This window comes from Asparagus officinalis, chromosome 9 (genome assembly GCF_001876935.1).
Source record: "Asparagus officinalis chromosome 9, Aspof.V1, whole genome shotgun sequence".
In the NCBI taxonomy this organism is placed as follows: Eukaryota; Viridiplantae; Streptophyta; class Magnoliopsida; order Asparagales; family Asparagaceae; genus Asparagus; species Asparagus officinalis.
The window spans coordinates 65,059,958-65,083,469 of NC_033802.1; the positions used below are offsets into that span (position 1 = coordinate 65,059,958).

General features: G+C 37.3%; 1 protein-coding gene across 1 annotated transcript in view; it reads right to left on the bottom strand.

Annotated features, from left to right (window-relative positions):
• Positions 1-334, bottom strand: part of LOC109823558 (DNA replication licensing factor MCM2) — a 696-nt gene extending 362 nt beyond the window's left edge. The window contains exon 1 of the mRNA XM_020389834.1: positions 1-334. This exon is cut by the window's left edge and continues 103 nt beyond it. Coding sequence (XP_020245423.1) covers positions 1-112 — 112 coding nt within the window. The 5' untranslated portion in view covers positions 113-334.

A 23,512-nucleotide genomic window follows, 5' to 3' on the forward strand; every position in this document is an offset into this window, starting at 1 on the left:
CCTCGTCTTCGTCGGAGGAGGACGAGTTGTAGGAGTTGGTCGTCGGAGGGAGGCGGTCGGTGCTGAACCCGGCGGAGGTCGGAGACGACGATGGGTTCTCGGGATCGGCCATCGGGATGCGAGAAGACGATCTTGGCTGCTGCTGCTTCTGTTTGTTGAGGGTTTTCTTCTTTTTTTTTTAATTTGATGAATGAATTGTTGAGGGATTTTTGAAATGTGGAGTCGGAGTCCGGCGTCTAAGACGGTGGTGACAGCCGCCTAGGGTTTTTAACGAAAGGGGGTCGAGGGCTTTTTTTGGCGGGAAGGTTTCGCGCCAAACAATGCCCGCGTGGAGTCTTAGACGGTGGTGATGGATGGGCTATCGGTTTAGGGTCTGTTCGGTTATTTCCTAAAAATCAAGAAATGGAAATGGAAAAGGCGAAAATATTAAAAAGTACTATTTCTTCTATTTATTTGATTAAAACACACCCACAACATCTAATAAAATATTATTTTCATTCAACAACTCATCCACATTATCTAATAAAATATTATTTTCATCTAACCATTCATCCATCACATCTAATAAAATATTATTTTCATCTAACAACTCATCCATCACATCTAATAAAATATTATTTTCATCCAAACATCACTCAACTCATCTCTTCTCATCATTTCAAATCACTCATATCATCCAATAAAATATTATAACAATTCACCTCATCTCATTAACATTTTATTTCTTTGTTTTCATCCCAAAAAATTGTGAAAACATTTTTCTTAAGTGTGGGTCAAACCACCCAATAATACAATGACAACTCATCTCATCTCATTTCATTTCTTATTTTTAAGAATGAACCAAACAAAAGAAAACAACAAACTACAGGAAATAGGTTTCTTATAATTCATTTCCTTATTTTTTTCGCCAACCAAACAACATCAAAACTAGTTTTCTTAAAAAATCACTCACATCATCCAATAATAATGTGACAACTCATCTTATCTCATCTCCATTTCTTTGATTTCCTTATTTTTTTAGCCAACCAAACAATTCAAAAACCTATTTTTCTTAGAAATAGGTTTCATTTTCTTTGATTTTCCTCTTTTCTTAGGCAAACGAATAGACTTAGATGCAATCCTCATATGATGCTCACCCCACGTGTATCCCATATTTGTTTATCATCACAGATATTACTACGGATACAGATAATCCTTGATAAGAGAAATTCCCACCTAACTTTGTTAAAATCGAGTAAGGATACAGGTATTCATGTGGATATATAAGCGAGTGTAAATGCAGATACAAAACCGAATATGAGAAAACATGATAAATATAGAGAAAAATATTCGATTCGCATGATACAAGAGACTTCATCAATATGTCCGTTGTATCTAAAACGTTGAGATTAGATCTCTTGATCTCAAAATTAACCTCAAATATAGTAACATAAAGATTAAAACTATTGCAATTGTACGATCAACATATATTCAGATATTTTGGATCCGGATACATATCCATGTCCGACGTTCTCTTCGAACATTTGGAAGTGGAAACTTACTCAAGTGTAACGTTTAAAGCAATATATTACTTAATCTCTTTGTCGTACATCTTATGGCAGAATCACGGATGGTATCAAGTATCTCTTACAAAACGAAAATAAATTTTGGCTCGCGGACCAACCGCGAGCTAGCAACTCGCAGAGGGGGTTACAGTGTCTGGGCCCCACCCTGCTGTGGGGCCCAGCCCCCCTACTCCGCAGTGCGAGTTGAGGGCTCGCGGTTGAACCGCGAGCCAAAAAGCACAATTGCTTACAAAATAACAATGTTACTCTATCTCTTGTCAGTAGGAAGGCAACTGAGGCACGCATTAGCATGCTAAGGAATGTGCTTAAATCACTCCATTATTTATTGTGTTTGTTCTTTCAATGACCGTAAACTCTTTTAAGTAAGGGGCTGTTTGGTTGTTGTTGGTAAAATTGTGTATTTATGACACAACTTGGAAAGTTGTTGTCTACCTCATCAATTTCACTAGTATACTTTTCTTTGTTTGTTTTTTATTCCATTAGAATCATAAATTGCTTGTTTGGTTTGTAAATGTAACTTTAATTGTTTGTTTGGAAAGTGTAAAAAGTGGTACCTACTCAAATGATTATATTGGTTGAAATTATTTATTATTATTATTATTTTTTGACTTCAATGTTAGCTTTCTCCTAAAATCATGTCTTTTTTTTTATGAAATCACTTTACAAGCCACATTAGCATATGAAATCACTTTACATTATTTTCACAACTACAAACAAACAATTGAAAGTGATGAAAGCTGACAAATCACTTTACATTATTTTCACAACTACAAACAAACAATTGAAAGTGATGAAAGCTGACATTGGGACCCACTTTTTTACACAATTGAAAGTGATGAAAGCTGACATTGGGACCCACTTTTTTACACTTTCCATCCTTTTACATGGTAAAACATACAACCAAACAGCCCCTAAATGAAAATTAGTCATTTTTCTATTAAAATATAATATCTAATCGGATATAGATTTTAATAATCTTATATATATTCTAATTAATATAGATAAGGAGGTTTTATTTTTGTAATTTTCAATTTTTTTAAATTTTTTTATTTTTATTTTTGCACCTGTATGGACTGACCGATGTTGGATGGGCCCCATAGGATATTTTTTTTGTACCCATATGGATTAACTGATATCGAATGGGCCTGATCCAAATTGAAAGACCACAGTAAATAAATGAAGGAGTTGGTGAGCCACTCCAAATTTTTCTTATTTTGACATCCGTAGTTCTTTTTTTTCTGGAAGGAGAAAAACATGGTGAGATACCCTGTTCATATATGCATTAAAATGAAAAGTTAGAGAACATATAAAATTGGGAGAGATTGGTGGTCTTTGCAAAAGGAAATTAGTGAAGTGTCATAACTACACTAATCTCCTTTGCAGAGGCCGTGACCAAACCTCTGAAACTGAAAAAAAAAACTAAGTGTATCACTGGTGAACTTTCAGCTACAAAAAACCAACACAAAAGAAAAACAACAGAAACACAAGTAGAGTGAAACTGAAACTGGGTTTATGACTGTACGCTACTCTGAAGAGCTTCTGGATCAGTTGTCTGCCGAGAAGTTATCACCAACTGCATCATCCGCACCTGTTTTTGCAAGATCCATCAGTCCCAAGTTGATGGCGGCCTTGTGTAATCTGCTTGAAGCTCTATTTGTTGTTGTTCCTGACCAGAACAAATTGTATTTTGCAACATTAGTAGTTATTTGCTGAGTGTTGACTTGAATATCATTAAAAATAAGGTTGTTGCGGCTGTTCCATATCCACCAACAAAAGTAAGGGAGCATGACTTTCCATAGAACTTTAAGAGTGTAACTGACTAGAGACTACAAATTCTATCAAAAGCGAGTACATGCAAGCAAATGGTTCTGCCCACTCATTTGGGTGGCAAATTCCCATTTTACCGCTCTACTAAGTGCATCGCAGGGTCAAAACTGACCACTCATGTTCAGTTAGTTCTGATAGAAAGCAGACTCACGAAATAAATATTTCTTCTCAATTCCATGTAATATTATGGATAAATAGCACTTAAATACCTTATAGTTTCACTCGTTTTGCATTAATATACTCTTTCATGATTTCCTTGGCATTTATATATACTAAGTTGTTTAAAATTGGCACATTATTACTCTCTATTATGCAAACTTGAAAATTTACACCTAAATTTTCTCATACGACACCTTGGATCAATTATGTGTAAGCGTCATATTGGAACATTCAGGTGAAAATTATGTTTGCATAATAGAGGGTATCAATGTGTAAATTTTAGATGACTTAGGACATATAAATACCACAAAAAGCAAGTGTGGGTATGTAAGTGCGAAGTGAGTGAAACTATGAGGTACTTAATTGTTGTTTAGCGTTATTACATATAAGCCTTTTAAAACATAACTAAGCTTAAGTATCTTCAAACTAACTGAATATTCTTAATCTTACTTAGTACTCTGTACTTATTTTCTATTCCTCGTTTTAATGCTCAGAATATTTTAGTCATATTGGAGGCCCTTTTCAAAAAACTTAAAAATTTGATATCCAAATAACAGTGACATAAATTGGATTTTTTTTAATTCATAAGTAAAATATTTGAAACCGTATTAACGCAGCTTCTATTTTGAATGATGTTTTTCTAATCGTACTTCTTGTAAATACATAAATAAACAAATACACCCCCCTCCGCCTCGGTAATCATTTGATGATATTTCGAACAATATGTATGGTATCAATAATGAATTTTATGAGCCAATTAGTCTAGCTCAAGATAAGATTCAAGCTCATCATCTCACAATATCATATCATACTCGCTTTAAAAGTACGAGTTCGGAAAAAGCTTTCCATGGTTAATATTATCCTTCACTATTTTGGATATTTTATTTAAATCATAATCTTAATCATAATTATATCCTATCTGAATCTCATGAATTTAAGGGATTACCATCACGTACCTAAAAAGGAAAATTTTGCAAAATAGACCGTTTTTATGAAATATATAGCGAAATAGACTACTTTGGTAAATAATTAGCAAAATAGACCTCTTTTTGGCCAATAGGCCAAAAAGATGTCGATTTTGAAAAAATGGCTTCAGAAAACATATGGAACTAGTAGTCCCGTATGTTTAAAGCTAACTAATCTAACGATTAGCGAACTCAAAAAATATACGGGACTACTAGTCCCGTATATTTTCTATTCACCAACAAAACATACGGGACTAGTAGTCTCGTACGTTTTGCAGAACCACTTAACCTCTGCCCAGCAAATCCACGGGACTACTAGTCCCGTGGATTTGCTGGGCAGAGGGGCAACATGCACCGAACATGCATGGGCCTCATTTATCGATTACAACCAAAATTTTCGCCAAAAAGATATCATTTACAATATCACAACACAAATCTAATCATAGAGTACATCACCACACAAATCCGACGTAATCAACAACATCACAACACAAATCCGACAGAATACACATCACATCCGACCAAAATACACATCACAAATCCATACGATAATATATATCAGTCTAAGCTAAACAAATCCAAATGTCTCAAGTCGACCCATACGATAATATGTAGTTTAAGATAAACAAGTCCAAGGTCAATAAATCCATACGACAATATATATCTTAGTGGAAAAACTAACACATAAAAAATCCACCCCTCCCCCGTTGTCTCTCTCTTCGCACTCATTGAGATCGTCGGCGTCCTCCTTTGACTTGAGCTTGAATATGCTCGCTCTCCGGTTGTGTGTGGGGCTGTGATGGACTGGCTTGCTGTAACGGACCGGCTTCATCATCGTGCGTGCAAGGTCTACCGCGTCTACGTCGGCGTACATATAGAGTATCATCAAGATCCACCTGCTCACGACCTTCATGCCGATCCTCATGAGTTTGTTGAAAATCTCTACGAACTCTCGTCCTATCCGATGCAATATCAATACATGTATTGAATCTCCTGTGGCGGTAGTTATGCCCTCATTTGCAATCCCCTCGACCTCGTCCATAGCATCTATCTACAATTACATAAAAATATTGATATTAGAAACCATAAGCTAAGAAGAGATTGACATTCTATGATAATTTTGACAATTTAACTTACTCATCGTCTCTCATCTACCCCTCTTGGTACATATCGGGATTATTGGGAGTGAATCTCGATTTCGTTGACTGGAGGCGTAGTTTGAGTGATTATCCAACGTCTGGTAATCCCCCAATACCATTTAATGTAATCAACTTCTTCCATCGGAGGATAAAGCTGATTGGCAATATGTTGATGTTGATTATTCCACCTGGCAATGAATGATTGATGTGTGCGCTGCCAGTCAATTTGATGTCCACCTTTAGTCGCCTTTCTCTCTATTTTTTCGACATATTGTGGAGCATGTTGCACGAGTCCAAACTTTCTAAACACGCGATTGGGTACGTGCATCTCCACAATCTCGAAACAAACGAGAGGAACTCTGGCCCTCCATATGTCGTGTCTCTCCATACAAATCAGCGGTAGACGAGGTAGGTGAGGGGTGTATGGCTGCCACTCGAACTGCAAAAAAATCCAAATGTTAATATCTCTTTGAAATATATTGATATCATAGAGTACTTCAATTCAAATTCGATACCTAAAAAATTTTCATCCGGTCGAGCTCCCCTCTGTAAAAATCTAATTGCCTAGCTGGGGTCTCATTATAGGCTTTTGTGGCATTCCATCTGCAAGAAACGTTTTTGTTCAAAATGTTAAATTTAAAATTAAATACAAATGAGATTCAATTTGATACTTTTTACCTGTAGCCTAGTGGAATATGTCCATCTAACTCTCGGATCTCGCATAATCGTGGTTTCAAAACCAATCTTTCTCATGCCCAAACTTGTAGCAATGTTAAACAACCCTTGAGCTCCTTATTTTGCATTAAAGCAACCTTTGACATTTCTCGATATAGGTATGCTAAAACAGCACTACCCCAGGATAATGTCCCGCACACGTCAAAGTCTTCAATAAGTGGTAACCACCTAGCGCGAGTTCAAATACGTTAGTCATGTATACTAAGAATAGTGAGAAAAAATCAATACTTAATGTTTACTTACCTCAAATGGACTTTATGTTTACTTGAATCGGGAAAAAGAAGCGTCCCAATCATGTGCATAATATATGCTCTCGCATGCTGTTGGATCATCACTTCAGGTGCATCTTGTGGCAACGGGTTTCCAAAACTCTCCTTAAGCCACTTCAATCTAATATACCCTCCAGGTAAGGACTCCAGAGATATTCCTAACAAATTATCATATACTCTTCGCCAAATATGCCTATCAGTCCCCGTGACACAATGGCCATCAATGCGGAGACCTAGGATCACTGCTACATCCTGGAGAGTAATAGTTGTCTCGCCGACACGTAGATGGAAAGTATTAGTCTCCGGCCTCTATCTATCCATCAACGCGTTAAGCAGTGCCCAATCGAGCTTCATCCATTTCAATTTTGAGCAAGTAAGAAAACCGGCTTGGGATACTAGGGCAATGATGCGAGGATCATTAAGTGGCCAGCGCGTATGTCCAAGGTTATGATCCATCATAACCAGCTCTTGTCCTCTCTGCACATAAATGAATACAAATATTAGATTATAAAAATAAATAAGTAATATGTGACTGTAAATATGTTATCATTACTGATGTAAATGATATGCTCTCCGAACGGTGGCGTGACTGATCATAAAGGACTTCATCATTAACCGGTCCGGGAAGCATCGTGTAAATACCTGCACATATAACGGTAACTTATGATTTTCTGCCAAATCAAATACATATGAACAATGTATCTACTTGCTAAATCAATAACATATAATGATGACATATCATTAGAAAATATTTTACTTACAAATTAATTGCTATCTACTTGCTCTTGATGGACAACGAGACCTATTATGTCCTAATTGATTACATTGTCCACATCGGATTCGTGACGCTACTCCTTCACGACCTTGATCCATGGTAGATCTAATGCGTACGGATTTTGGTCGTCCAGCTTGTCTTTTGTGCTTAGTGTTGGCCTTCTTGTTTTGATGATGTTTAACAAACAATTTACTTCTAATATTGTTTGTCTAGTGTTTGTGTTTTTGTATTTATTCTAGGCAAACAACGTGTTGGAGGTTGGATGGAATATGCACTACAATGATGATATCCAATGGAGGTTGGCGGAATAGTGGAGTGAAGCCTTGCAATTCAAAGTTAAAGACACACTTGCAAAATACATGAGTTTTCACAAATGGAAATTCAATTTGAGAAATTCTTTTTCTAACATGTTTGTTTTCATGTTTATAAACATTTTGCAAAGTTTCATCAAGTTTGGAATTGATTTGTTATGTTTAATGGAATTTACAAAATCATGTTTTTGTTTGTGCACATGTTCGTGCATGTTTTACAAAACAGATGGGTTTTTATAAATGGGAAGTTATATTCAAGAAATTCTTTCTTTGACATGTTTATCTACATGTTTAGAAAATTCCCTCAAAATTTTACTATTTTTGGAGTTGATTTAGTGTACCAAATTGATTTTACAAAATCGTGTATGTCAGCAGTTTTTCAGAAACTGTAAATCTGTGTTCAAACATTTATTTCTCTCAACTGGGAAATGATTTTTCATAAATTCTTTCTCTAACATGTTATTCTACATATCTATAACCTTCACACAAAATTTCATATTTTTTGGAACTGTTTTACTATTTTTAACTGATTTTATAAAACTGATACACAGTGCTACAGTACCCGCGGTCGACCGCCAAATTCTCTGGACGTGGTTACTGTAGCATAACGGCTATATTTTCCTGATTTTGATATATCCATTTTTTTATCTTTTTGCTTGGTTTTCTTGGGATTTTAGCATTACACAGTAACGGCTAGTTGTTGATTTTTGTTTTTTAATGGTTTTTTAGGGTTTTTGGGGTTGGTTTCTTCAAGCCTATATATACCCCTTTGCCATAACTATTTTCTATCATCTAAGAAAGTTTTTAACCAAGTTTAAAAGAGTTTTAACAAGGGTTTTAGTTTGGTTTAAGTGTGTTTAATAAGCTTTTAAGCATTTGGAAGTTTAAGTTTGAGAAATCAATTTCACAAGAGCTTGAGGAGATTATCTATTGGTGTTTGGGCATCCAACTATTCTCCTTCTACCTCTTGATCTATTGAGAAATTTTCTAACTCTTTTCTCTAGCAATTTTATTATTGATTTTCATATTCTTATTATTGCTAGTTTGCTATTTGAGTTAGATTTGATTTTATCTCATTGTTACACACACCCACTTGAGCTTATTGTATTTACATTCATAATATATTTTGGGTTGGTAAGAGTTGTAACAATTGAGTGTGAGCTTTTATTGTGTTCTCATCCATAGTAGAAAACAAACATTTATTGTATTGAGTCTTATTGTGAGATTCACTTTGTAATACACTTGTACACCGAGAGAAGTGTGTGGCGAGAGTTGGGGATCGTCCCAAGAGGAGTGGCGTCGGTTGACGAGCCTAGGGAGAGGTTGTAACCGAGCACTTGAGGGAGACACGTCTAGTTCAACACTTGAGAGGGCGTAGAGTGGGATTGCAAGAGTGATGATTGTAAAGTTTTCGGTTAGCTAGAAAACCGAGTGTGAGGTGTAAACGTTATTCGGGTGAACGTAGAAAACCCGGTTGTGATAGTGGATTTCTCCCCGGGAGTGGGGAGCAGAGACGTAGGACGGAAGGTCCAAACTCCATGATCATATTGCTTGTTTGAGTTTATCTTTGGCGTATTTGTTTTTGTATTTATCTTATATCGCCAATTGTGCATTGCTCATTTATTTCATCCACTATCTTGTTTAGATTATTTACCCTTGTTTTATTTATATATCCTTGCATTTATTTCTATCATATAGGATATATCTCATTGTTCATATTGCTTATCCTAGCTTATATTCTTGTTGTATTTCATACTTTCTAGGATAACTTATTAATTAATTTTAATTAGCATTTAAATCGGATTAGATTAGCATAAGATCCTAATCACCCTCCCTCTAGGGTTTAACACTTAGGTGGTAATATATAATGTATATATAAATCTGGCTAATAACGAGTATCATCGGGAGGATGAAAACTCTCCTTATAAGCCTTCCGATAATAATTTGTTGAATACCAAGCTGAGCAATACCGGTCATAAGGCAATCTAGCACCACCATCTTGATTGGAACTAGCCGCTAAAACGTGTTGACATGGGATTTTCTATAATTGTGGTATACTACAAGTACAACTGCACTTCTGATCGTCGAGATGAACGGTGTATGTACCATCACAATCTTTAACCTCCCACTCATTGTTGTTGAATTGTTCAATTCTACATGTTCTCGCAGCCACAATCCTTTTGTGCAAAATAATCTCATTTTTTGGAGTGTACTTACTCGTCCAATTTACACTATCACTACACCTCTTATTAAAGTATGCGTTCAATCTGTAAAACGTCCTTGCAACTAAAGCTTGAATTGGCATAGCACGGGCACCCTTAAGTACGCCGTTGTAACTTTCGGAGCAATTAGTTGTCATCATACAATATCGAACTCCACCATCTTTACATAATGCCCATCGATCTTCGTATTGCGGCTTCAGTTTTGTTCAACCCAATCGTGGGCTTCAAGTGATATGGATTTAATTTTCTCTCTACAATGCTCATATACCAGTGAGAGAGTTTCACAACCTGCTTGCCATAATAGATTTTGTAAATTGACCTCTCCATGTTTTTTCTTAAAATTAGCTCTTATATGCCGCAATAGATTTTGTAAATTGACCTCTCCATGTTTTTTCTTAAAATTAGCTCTTATATGCCGCAAGCAATATCGGTGATGATGTGGTGCACTCCACCCCAAAATTAGCTCTTATATGCCGCAAGCAATATCGGTGATGATGTGGTGCACTCCACCCCTCGTGCAAGGCTTGTGGAATTCCTTTCATCCAGTCAGAAATAAAGGTAATAACTCGTGGACTTTGAACAATCGGAATATATTTGTAAATACATTGAAAAAACCACTTCCAACTTGATGTATCCTCCACCTCCACAACTGCAAAAGCTATAGGAAATAGCCCACCGTTTGCATCTACACCGGTCGCAACCAAGAGCACTCCTTTGTACTTGCCATATAAATGTGTTCCATCGATACTTAAGAGCGGACGACAAAAAGAGAACCCTCCGATAGTGGGCCCAAATGCCCAAAAAACACGTATGAACCTCTCCATTTCTGGCGCGACCTCCTTAGACACTATGTCATATCCGGTACCCGGATTTTTCCTCATAATTGCTGAAAGGTAATGCAGAAGTAATTAGTAAGATTCCTCCCAATCTCCAAAGATTTTAGTCAACGCCTTCCTTCGTGCATCATATGCTTTAAACCTGGATATTGTTATTCTTTTCATATCATATACCCTTGTAATTATCTGTCCTGGAGTAAGATTAAGTTCCTACCTAATTTCGGGCATAATTAGCTTTGTGATATAAGAGGAAGTCAAAGTCTTATGATCATAAGTTGCAGTCGAATTAGAACATGTATGGAGTCCGCAATAACTAGAGATCGTAAATTGGCCAAGTGATTTTTTTCTAATAGCTGCATTAAGCTTCCATGGACACTTTGAATTTCTATCATCTGCAGCACTTGTATTCTCTCCTTGACCTTTCTCATTAAAATAACACTTTACATGATAGCTAGTTGTGTTGTTTTTCACCGTCTTGAATTTGACCCGGTTTTTGATTGCCCATTCACATATAGCGAAAATTAATGTTTCCTTGTTCTCGAAAAGATCTCCTTTCTTGAAAGTAAAGTCCTCGGGTCGATCAAAATTAGGGCCAGGATCAACAAACTCAGCTTGTAAGGCATTTATCCACTCATCATTTTGAAACTCTTCTGGCAACGGCTCTTCAGACTCTACATAGTCGTTATTTACGCAATATTTATCCATCCAACTTACGTCATTGGTCTCTCCAATTGCATACTGCATACTATCAAGACGTTTATCCTCTTCAGCATCTTCAGTATCATCATCGGCATCTACATCCTCATCATTATCCTCTACTATTGTAGAATCCCCCGGTAAATCAACTGAAACATGACCCGACGAGTTGTGGAACACGTCATTTGACATTGCACCCAACTCATTTTTTAAGCGCATGGCACTTTGAGATAACGAGATTTGATTATCAAGCATGCGGGATAACTCTCCACGAGCATATGAAACTTCAGCAACCACAGACATTGGAATATTTTTAATAAACAACTCGATTGATATTTGTTTTTCCGCAAGTTGTATCATGTTATTCAATTCTTCATCATTAGTGATCTCTACAGCAATTGCTCCTTGATCATTTATTGGACAATTACAGAAGACCTTAATGGAATTTTCGACGTGATTAATTCCAGCAACTCTGTATATTTGCGCCATCAATCTATCAAAGTTGTAATTTCTGGACAACATGAACATTTTCCTAGAGCTTCCATCGTATATAGGCATATTATTCAATCCAACGCTCAGTTTTCCATTGAATAAGCAAATAATTGGTACTACATTCTCCATTTTAACTAAAGCATTAAAATTCATCATATAAAAATTATATTTTTTTCTAGACATTTTCCTAGACCATAATTATATATTTCTTCTAGATATACAACATTAACTAAACAATACATATAAATTTATGGAAAAATTAAAATTTGTACCTTGATTAAATTTCAGATCTCCTCGGCCTCGTAGAGAATAGACAGCGTCGGCGTCAGATTTGAGGGAGGAAGAGGTGAGTTGGGTTTGGGGGAGAGAGATTGGGATTGTTGGGTCGGATTTGGGATAGATAGAGATCGGGTTTGGGACGTTGATCGGCTTGGGAGAGAGTGAGAGCTCGGGAAAGAGAGAGGGGGAGATCTGGAGTTGGAGCTCAGGAGATGGGGGGATCGGGAGTTGGTGCTCGGGAGAGAGAGAGGGAGATGGCGAGAGAAAGAAGCGAAGGGGGAAAATGTGCCCTAATTTGAGGTATATATATAGTCTGCAATTCTACGGGACTAGTAGTGCCGTAGAAATTGCAGAGCGCATTTCTTTCACGACAAATCCACAGGACTAGTAGTCCCGTGGATTTGCTGGGCAGAGGTTAAGTGGTTCTGCAAAACGTAGTCCCGTACGTTTTGTTAGTGAATAGAAAATATACGGGACAAGTAGCCCCGTATATTTTCTGAGTTAGCTAATCGTTAGGTTAGTTAGCTTTAAACATACGGGACTACTAGTCCCGTATGTTTTCTGAAGCTAATTTTTCAAAATCGACCTCTTTTTGGCCTATTGGCCAAAAAGATATCTATTTTCCTAATTATTTACCAAAGTGGTTTATTTCGCTATATATTTCATAAAAATTGTCTATTTTGCAAAATTTTATAAGATTTATAAAAATAACCCTAAAGTTATAAAAAAAATTAAAAGTAGAAATGACAAAAAACCTAAAATTTCAAAACCTATAACTGGTACATATCAAATCTAAACATTATCAGCAGACTGCTAAAATTTTGAATTTTACAAAAATTATTAGCAGACCGCTGAAAATATAAATTTTACAAAAAATAATCTAAAGGTTTAATTATGATACAAAACACCCTGTAAATTTTAGAATTACAAGAAATATTCTGACATTCAAAGACTTATACCCATACATGAAATATGAAAATTACAAGCATCCAACTTAAAATTTAAATTTTTTAGAAAACGCTCTCAAAGTTTCAAAATTTACAAAACATGCCCTCAAAAATTCAAAATCATGAAAAAATAACTAAAATTTCAAAATTTAACAAAGAAAAGGGTGGATGTTAAATATTCTTTTATTAAGATACATAAATTTAACTTCTAATTTAAGGGGTACTATCTCTTTTTAGTATCTAAATGTAATCTAATTTTATCAAAAAAGATAAAAGTGGAGAAGAATTGATGTTGGCTCAATAAAAAATAAAACAGGAGGAATGAAAATACGCTATTTTATTGAATAATTTATTTTTTAAAAGTACATTAGGAATCTTTAGAAGTGATTTTCATGAACTTTTTTAGTACTTTTATATGCTTACATGGATGCTTTCATCATATAAAAATGTACTAGAGTTAGCATAAAATTTTTAATTTATGATTTTCTTAAAACCTATCAAGGATTAGGAACAAACTACATATTCTATTTTGTGTCGTTTTAGCCTACTTTTAACCAATCATCTTATCTTATTAGCTGTAATTATTCATCTTCCTTTTATAACGCTATTTTTTTAAGTGTTATTCACTTTTGCAACACTATATTTTCTCAGATCAAGCTTGATTTCATATCGGTCCAATAATATGATAATTCAAATTGGTTTTAGAGTAAACCGAAAATATTTAACCATGATAGATAATTCATTTAGCATTATTTTAAGGAAAATTTGACATTTCTTTAACAAGATCCACATATAAGCCTAATTTTTGTTTGCCTTCTATTGCCTTTTATCTCAATATCTAGATTCAGTTGAAAATGTTATTGGAGTATTAGTCAATGGGAGCATTTTTGCCAGAAGTGGAATAATTTTTACTGTTGGATAATGTTTTGTAGTAGAATATTTTGGTGGGATAATTGGAAGTAATTTTTTAAAGTGGAAACTTTAGTGGAAAAAATTCCTAGTGTATTTACGGATAGTTTGCAATAATCAAGAAGTATATGTGCAATTTGATGATAAGACTACTATTTATATATTTTAAAATTCAATATTACTAACAATAAGAACTTACTTTAGTTTTAATTAATCTTGAAGACATATTGGATAGACTATATGATATTATTATTAGAAACTTTTTTGCTTTTTTGGAATTATTATTGTAATACAAATATTTAAAATAAAAAATTTACATTTTTTCGATCTGCCTGACATCTTTTAGTCATCTCTCAATTTTAGTTAAAAACATGAATTTTGTAATTATTTAATTTAAATTAATTATACAATTCTTATACTTAATAAAGCAAAATGTGGTGGCGGCGAGTAAGGTGGTGGTGATACCTATGGAAGAGTATGTCTATGCTGAGGACACATGTAGTGATGGTCTCCGCCACATGTGTAAACATGTACATGTATTGTAAAAACCTCCAGCTAAAACAATGCATGAGTGTTTTAAAAATTTCAAAGCAAAGCAAAAACATAAATGCATGAATGTAGGGGGCACTTTGCATATCATTTATTTTTGTACGAAAGTGTATTTTTGCTTATTGTTGATGTTTATATATCTCAACTATGCATGTATTTCATTATTTCAAATTTTAAGTTTGTTATTATCAAAAGGAGGAGATTGTTAGGACATATTCCATACAATGCTCTTCTTTGAGTAATAACAAACTCTCATTTGGTATTATTGATTATTTGAGATGATATAGTACATGTGAAAATAGGTATACGAAGTGTACTAGGTGAAATGACGCAAAAATCAGTACGAAAGTTGATTTCAGCCTTGGACCCATCAATGGTCAAGAGGACCCATAAACGGTTAAGGCTCATCGATGGTTTATAGTGAACCAATTACATATTTCCAAAAGATAGTATTTCAACTCATTGATGGTTCACATTGGTGGTGCTCAGGGACCCATCGACAGTGATGAGCAACCATCAATGATGATGGCGATAAATTGCAAAATTGAGCTGTTCATTGATCTCCTTCATCTCTAGTTTCCACTATGCTTAGGATATCTCTTTCGTGGTTGATTAAAGGCTATATAAGATTGAAAGAGATAAAAGAATAGAGAGGTCTATGGTTTAAAAGAAGAGAGTTTGAAGAGAAAAATTCTAGGGCTTGTTTGAAGAAGATTGAATTGAAGTTTTCAACACTCATAGCCTCAACAAACTCTTGCTCGTCAAGCACAACATCTGTGAATCGTCTTATCGAGGAGAGTTGCCCTTAGTTAGGCCTGTCCATCCGGGCCGGCCCGGAAATCCGGGCCCGGCCCGGGCAAAACCGGGACCCGGACCCGGGTACCCCGGGCCGGGTCCGGGCTGGCCCGGGTGATTTTCTTTTTTTTTCCAAATTTTTTTAATGGTATTTAAATTATAAATTATAAAAAAAGACAAGAAAAATAATAAAAACAATAATTTTATTAATTACTTAAAATGACATAAATTACAAATAAAAAATGATAAAAACAAATTCTTTATTAATAATTAATAAATCATTTATAAATTACAAGTACAAATTTATTTTGGAATTAATCGCATCACAATAGATAAGTAAATCCCAACTAGGTTGGCACCTACTCACCTATATCACTATCATTTGCAATTATTTCCAAAATAATTCTTTACAAATTTTAAGCTAAGATATAAAAACTACAATCTATTCTTTATATCTATCTGCTAGTCCCAATTCTTCAAATTTATCTTCAATTCCAGCCATCCGATCGATGCCTTGCGTTCGCTTCTCGTACCTCCACCAATCTTGTAAGCACATCACCGCTTGTACAGTATACGGATCCAAGCATGTCCTGTGATCGTCGATCAAACGACCTGCTGTGCTGAAGGCGGATTCCGAAGCTACCGTCGAAACCTGCACTGTTAGTAAGTCACGAACCATGGTGGAAAGTATAGGATATGAAACTGATCCATATACTTTCCACCATTGCAAAATATCTAAAGCATTTCCTTGACATCTAACTAAAGAAGCAGAAAAATATTCATCTATTTCAGAAACCTCCGATGATGACGATCCAAGTCCAGATCCACCAGTTAGCTCGGCTACCATTGCATACCTATCAAAACTTACACTTTTACCTCGGGCTCGGGATGAGCTCGAAGAAACCGAAGCTGCAGACTGTTGTGCAGCTACACCATGTCTAGCTGCATACTCATCATATAAAGTTTGAAAATAATTTCTAATAAGTAAATGATGAGTAGTAGCATTCAGGGTGGTTCCATCATCTAAGTCTATAACCTGTCCACCATACAATGACTGTAACAAACTTCGAAGGCCAATATCCTTCAAGCATGGATCAATAAGAACCCCCAAACCAAAAATATGAGGAATAGGCCTAAAATACTTATTAAATTTGCTCTCCATTTCAAAAACCATAGGTCCAAAAGTAGCATCCAAACGATATTTATCAAAAATTTTTTGAATATTTAAAATTTGTAAAGCAGCTAAAGTAATGGTTGGATAATAACAGCCAGATAATAACATGGTAGCATCATAAAAAACTTGTAACATTTCATTTAAATTACATATAACTGTCCATTCATCTTCAGTTATTCCATAAGTGCTACCAGAACTAGAACTAGAAGCATAATAGTTTATAAAATCAGTTATAATGTCTTTATATTCTATTGCTACACTTAACATTGCATATGTGGAATTCCACCTATGGTCAACATCTTTTGGAATTAGTCTAGGCTTTACATTTTTTCTTTTACAAAATTGTTTCCATCTTTTAAGTCTTTGTTCAGAAGCACTATGCATGTAAGCAACTGTTCTAACCTTTTCTATCATGGGTTTAATTTCAGTAAATGCACTTTGAACAATTAAATTTAAAATATGACAGATGCACCTAATATGAAAAAGATCACCATGACATGGCAATGATAAAGATGATCTGATAAAATCAACAGCTACATTGTTATTACTTGCATTATCTAGTGAAAGAGAAAATATTCTTTGTGAAATTTCTAATTTCATAAGTTCTTCAATTATTAAATTTGCAACATTAGCACCAGTATGTGACTCTTCTATTGCAATAAAAGAAACAACTCTTTTAAACATTTGCCAATTTTCATCAATCCAGTGTGCTGTGATACATAAATATCCAGTATGTGCTCTAGATGTCCAAATATCAGAAGTTAAAGAAAATTTACAGTTTAAATTTTTAAAATAAGAAATTATTTTTTCTTGTTCTTGCTGATAATATTTTAAAATATCACGTTGACAGGTTTGACGAGAAAATTTTTTAAATGCAGGATAAAAACCATCTCTAAACATATCTTCAAATTCATCATCTTCTACTAATTTAAAAGGAAGGTTTTTAAGAATGATAAACCTGATTACGCATTTCCTGGCTCTGGCAGCGTCATAGTTCCAACTACCGAGACTACCAGAAGAGGAGGATTGAGAAATCATAGATTGTCGGATATCACCTTGAGGAGTCTGGTCTTTGTTGTGTTTATCTAAATGGCGTTTGAGGTGGTTGGTGCCGCTCTTATGATGAGCTTGAAAAATCTTGCCGCACAAAGCACACTTAGCCTTCTGGGTGAGGATCCTACTGTGTTCATCCTTGGTGACGTCGATCTTCTCGTAAAAATTCCACACATCGGATCTTGGCCGTTTAGGAGCTCTTGGTGCAGATTCGTCGCCACCGGATTCGGGATTAACTTCGGTAGGAGGACTTATAGTAGGAGGACTATAGGCTGTCTAAAAATCACAATAGATAGTTGATCCCCCATCAAACACCGATGATGGAAGTTACAATCTGACGACTTCCAGAATGCTACAATTTAAGGACTTTCATGTAGAAGGTTACAATCTGACGATCTTCACAACAACTAATGAAAGCCCCCAATTCAACAGCCTTCACAATCAACATCGGAAGTTACAATCTGACGACTCTCATATTTTCAAGGAGCCAAGACGAAGATTACAAGAGGACGATATGTGCAAAGCTCTATCAAAAGAGACTACAAATTGACGGTCTCTTCATATTAGAATGCAGATATCTCTCAAACCGTAAGGAATTTGGCGAAACGGAGGAAGCGAACCGAAGCCTTCGGCTTGGTTCGGATGGCCCCGTCTCGTCGTCCAATTCCGATTTTCATATATAATTCGTCCAACTCCGACTTACGGTTTGAAAGTTATGACCTGTTCTTCGCAGCAAGTTATGTTCTGAAGTCCGTATGCAAGACCAGACTTCGTCAGAACATTGGATTTAGCTTGAAGCTCGCCAAGCTCGCCTAAGGTTCGCATCTGCATTACAGAGTCAAAACGAACCAGCGTTATAACCACAAAACGCAGAGGTCGTGGCTACGTTCCAAACTCAAAACGCAGAGGTTGTGGACTTAAAACGCAGAGTTTAACTCTGCGTCCAACAACAAAAACGCACAGCCTAACTCTGCGTCCCAGATCCAGAGACGCACAGCGTTTTCAGCCTCAAACAGGCTTAACTCTGCGTTTTCCAGCATACATCTAACTCTGTGACGCAGAGTTAAAGCACAAACGCACACATAACGTGCGTTCTTCAACAAACTCAACCATGCGTCCCAAACTCATGATGCAGAGTTGAATTTCAACGCACAAGCTACCTGTGCGTCTCCAATTCCAGAACGCATGCGGCCTGTGCGTTTCAAACCTTTGACAAAGGTTTAACTCTGCGTCTCAGGCCTTAGACGCAGAGTTAAGGCCCAGAACGCCGTTTTTAGCGTTTGACTCGTTCAAGCACGCAATGAACAGTTCCAGGAACTGTTTTTCCCCCACGATTTGAGGGATTTTCGCCCCACTTAAGAGCGGATTAAGGGGGTAGTTACCACCCTTAATCCCCTATAAATACCAGAAACTCAATTGAGTTAAAGGATCGAATTTTTTCTCATCAAAAAAGGGAGATTCGGTCAAAAGGCTGGCATAACTCAATTGAGTTAAAGGATCGAATTTTTTCTCATCAAAAAAGGGAGATTCGGTCAAAAGGCTGGCATGTTTTGGATCTGGGACTTGGCAGCATCAGAGGAGATCCTTAGAGCATTTTCTGGAGCTCGGGAGATCTGCAACAAGAGCTTATTCATCCTTGGCTTATAACTGACTTTCGGTTTAAATCAACTCTTTTTCAAGAGTTCAAACTCGTCCAGAGTTATTAACTCGATCAGAGTTCAAAACTTGCTCTGCAAGTTCTTCTAAAACTCGTTCAGAGTTATCAACTCGTTAAGAGTTATTTTCAAACTTGCTTTGCAAGCTCTCCACAGCGTTAAATCGTGAGGAGAAGACCACGTTCCAGTGAATCAAGACATTCGGATCGTCAACGAGAAGCAAACTCGACGCGAGCATTCGAGGGAGGCATCCCATCGCCACCATGAAGAACCCAGTTTTAAACAAAGGGGAGAATCAAACTCATTCTCCTCTCTTTTGTAATCAGAATCCAAATTGTAATTGATTTTGAGAGGAATACAAGTCAATTTTTCTTTCATTGTCTTTTTACTACAAATTTCCAACAAACAAAAGATGGCGACTCCGCTGGGGACTAGCTTCTCTGACAAAGAAGTGGTGGTGCAATCCGACGTTCATCTCACTGGAACGACCGTTGAAACTCTGATTATCGAGTTTGATCAAGCCAAGTACGAGGAGGCCATCTCCTCCGGATCCCTTAGCCCCAAGGCTATGCGCAAGATCCACAAAGTTTCCGAGGAGACTAAAGCTCCAGTTGTTGCCAACTCATCTAAAGACTATCTCCCATGGGGGTTGCACTGTTCATACAGTCCCCTTTCTAAAGGAGAAGACTTGATTTCGGCACAACGCCAAAAAAACCGATCCTCCAATCAACGCGAACTCCGCGTTTGTGAGCCTCAACATGAGCTCTGCATAAGCCAAGCTAAACGCAACCCTCAGGTGTGTGTTTCCCAGATAGAACACAGCTTTCAGAGGCGCGTTCTAACATCAAAACGCAGACCTCAAAACTATGGTGATTTGGCAGAACGCAACTCTCAGGAGTGCGTTTCAGAACCCAAACGCAACTCTCAGGAGTGCGTTCTATCATTTAAACGCAGACATCAAACCTGCGTTGATTTGGCTGAACACAACTCTCAAGAGTGTGTCCCAGAACCAAAACGCAACTCTCAGGAGTGCGTTTCACAAACTGAACGCAACTCTCAGGAGTGCGTTTCACAAACTGAACGCAACTCTCAGGAGTGCGTTTCAGAATCCGAACGCAGATCGCAGGACTGCGTTTCACTAGCAAAACGCAGACTTTGGTCTTGCGTTAAACAAGCTAAACACGACCCTCGTGTTCCTCCTTTGGAACACGATGTGATTCATCGTGTTCAAAATGATCAACATGGATTTAAAATTCATGTTTACCAAGAACCAGTCCCATCCTTTAACGGACAGGGGGTTCCATCTTTACCCTCACGCTCCATGAGAGGGTCATCCCAAGTCTCTGACTTGCGGGAATTGCTGTCGATACCGACGAATGTCGTTTTTGCTTAATAATCGATGACATCCTCACAGGAAGAAGACTTTAGAGGATGAATACCTTGGAGTCACTTCCAACATGGTTGGTAGAGGGAGATTATCAACCCCTAGTTCTGACGAGTCAGAGATAGATCGTTCTCCAAGCGTCAGAGAAATCACTAACGAGTTTGAAGGAATCTACCAACATACTCGGACTCGAACAGGAGCCATTCCTCCTATCAACTATCGGAGTTTAGCCAGAGAAACTAATTCCGATGACGAATACTCAGCCATTGCAGAGTCCCAGTCATCAAGCTCTTTTGTTGAACATAAGAGCTTCGCTTATATGACGGGGAACCATGAAAACCTTTCAAAGAGACTTGATGAACAGGAGGCCATGCTCAAATCTCAGCAGGAGGCCATCAATGAACTCATGGCTATGTTGACTCAAATCGTCGCAGACAAGGCCAAATCTCAGGAGACAGATTCGCCGCTTAGGCAAGAACAAATCTCAGGAGACAGATTCGCCGCTTAGGCAAGAATCTTCCCGGAGAGGAAAAGCATCTTCATCCTGATCTCACACAAGCAAAGGGAAGGGAAAAGTGGTTGATGATGCGGCTTCTGACCAAGAAGCCCACAGCCTGGAGTCTTCTTCTGATGAAGGAAGAGAGACTGAGAACGAGCAGAATCTTCAGTCTGCCAAAATAAAAGAATTGAAAGCCCGCCTTAAAGCCATTGCTAACAGAAGCGAGCTCCAAGATGAGGGAGTTATCAGACCCTATCCTGCCGAATGGGATGCAGCCCCTTATCCTCCAAAGTTCGAGGTCCCGACGCTACAAACTTTTGACGGCACGGGATCACCGAACCAACATATTTATCATTTCAAGTCACAGACTGGAAATATGATATCAAACGACGCCATACTGGCTCGATTGTTCATTGGCACCTTCAAGGGAATTGCCTTTGAATGGTTCAGGAAACTGCCCGTGGGCTGTATCCAAAAGTGGGCGGATCTAGAGAGACTCTTCCTGTCAAGATTCTTTGAAGAGGATACAGAAGACTCCATCTATACCCTTCTCTCTACTAAGCAAAAGAAGAGGGAATCAGTCAAAGCCTTCGTCAAAAGGTTTCGAAATATGGCTTTGCGTTGTCCGACAGGTATGACACAGTCTACCCTAGTACAAACTTGTCGACACAACTTGCAAACCGACCTCCTAGCTTGAATAGGAGTTGCAGAATGTCGTTCCTGGAGACAACTAATCTCTCAAGGCGAGCAGGCTCAAAAAATCATTGCCAGGATCAAAGCTGAAGAACGAAGTAGGCAGGATCAGCCCGAGCAATCAGACCAAGCCCAATCTTCTCCTGAGCAATCGGACCAAGCCCAATCTCCTCAGTCAGAAGGGGAAAATACTACGGCCACTGAAGTCAATCCTCTTCAGTAGGATGGCGGATCCAACAACTATCACGTTAACAGTTACCTCTGATAGTCAAATTCATTAGATAATGACCTACCTGATGATGTGACTCTATTCCGACTTCATGGATAGTGCCTCACTAGGTGATGTGTCTTGTCTACCTCTGTTTATTCCCCTGCTAAGTCTTAATCAAGACTGGGGGTTGATTACTTGGAATCCACTGGATTAAGAGTAACGAATCTTTCACATCGTCGAGTTAACATTACACTTCTGACGATCATCATCCCCACAGAGTATGCATTCAGTTTGCATCACTCCAAATTCTTGTCACGTTAACAATACACCTCTGACAAAACCCACTTATCAATCCTCGTCAATAGGATGATAAGTCCCCAAAGTTGCTCCAATCGCAACACAAATTCTTGTCACGTTAACAATACACCTCTGACAAAACCCACTTATCAATCCTCGTCAATAGGATGATAAGTCCCCAAAGTTGCTCCAATCGCAACACAAATTCTTGTCACGTTAACAATACACCTCTGACAAAACCCACTTATCAATCCTCGTCAATAGGATGATAAGTCCCCAAAGTTTGCTCCAATCGAAACACAAATCTTGTCACGTTAACAATACACCTCTGACAAAACCCACTTATCAATCCTCGTCAATAGGATGATAAGTCCCCAAAGTTGCTCCAATCGCAACACAAATCTTATGACGTTAACAATACACCTCTGACAATCCACTTATCAATCCTCATCAATAGGACGATAAGTCCCCAAAGTTGCTCCAATCGCAACACAAATCTTGTCACGTTAACAATACACCTCTAACAAAACCCACTTATCAATCCTCATCAATAGGATGATAAGTCCCCAAAGTTGCTCCAATCGCAACACAAATCTTGTCACGTTAACAATACACCTCTGACAAAACCCACTTATCAATCCTCGTCAATAGGATGATAAGTCCCCAAAGTTGCTCCAATCGCAACACAAATCTTGTCACGTTAACACTACACCTCTGACAAAAATCCACTTATCGACTCTCTCCAATAGAGCGATAAGTCCTCAAAATTGCTTCCATAGCAATATTCTTCTTGTCACGTTAACACTACACCTCTGACAAAAATCCACTTATCGACTCTCTCCAATAGAGCGATAAGTCCTCAAAATTGCTTCCATAGCAATATTCTTCTTGTCACGTTAACACTACACCTCTGACAAAATCAACTTATTGACTCTCTTTAATAGAGCGGTAGGTCCACAAAGCAGTCAAGTTAACATCACACCTCTGACGACCAAACCAACTTATCGACTCTCTCCAATAGAGTGATTTTTTATTATAAAATCCCCAGCGGATTAAAGATTTTTTAGAATTATCCT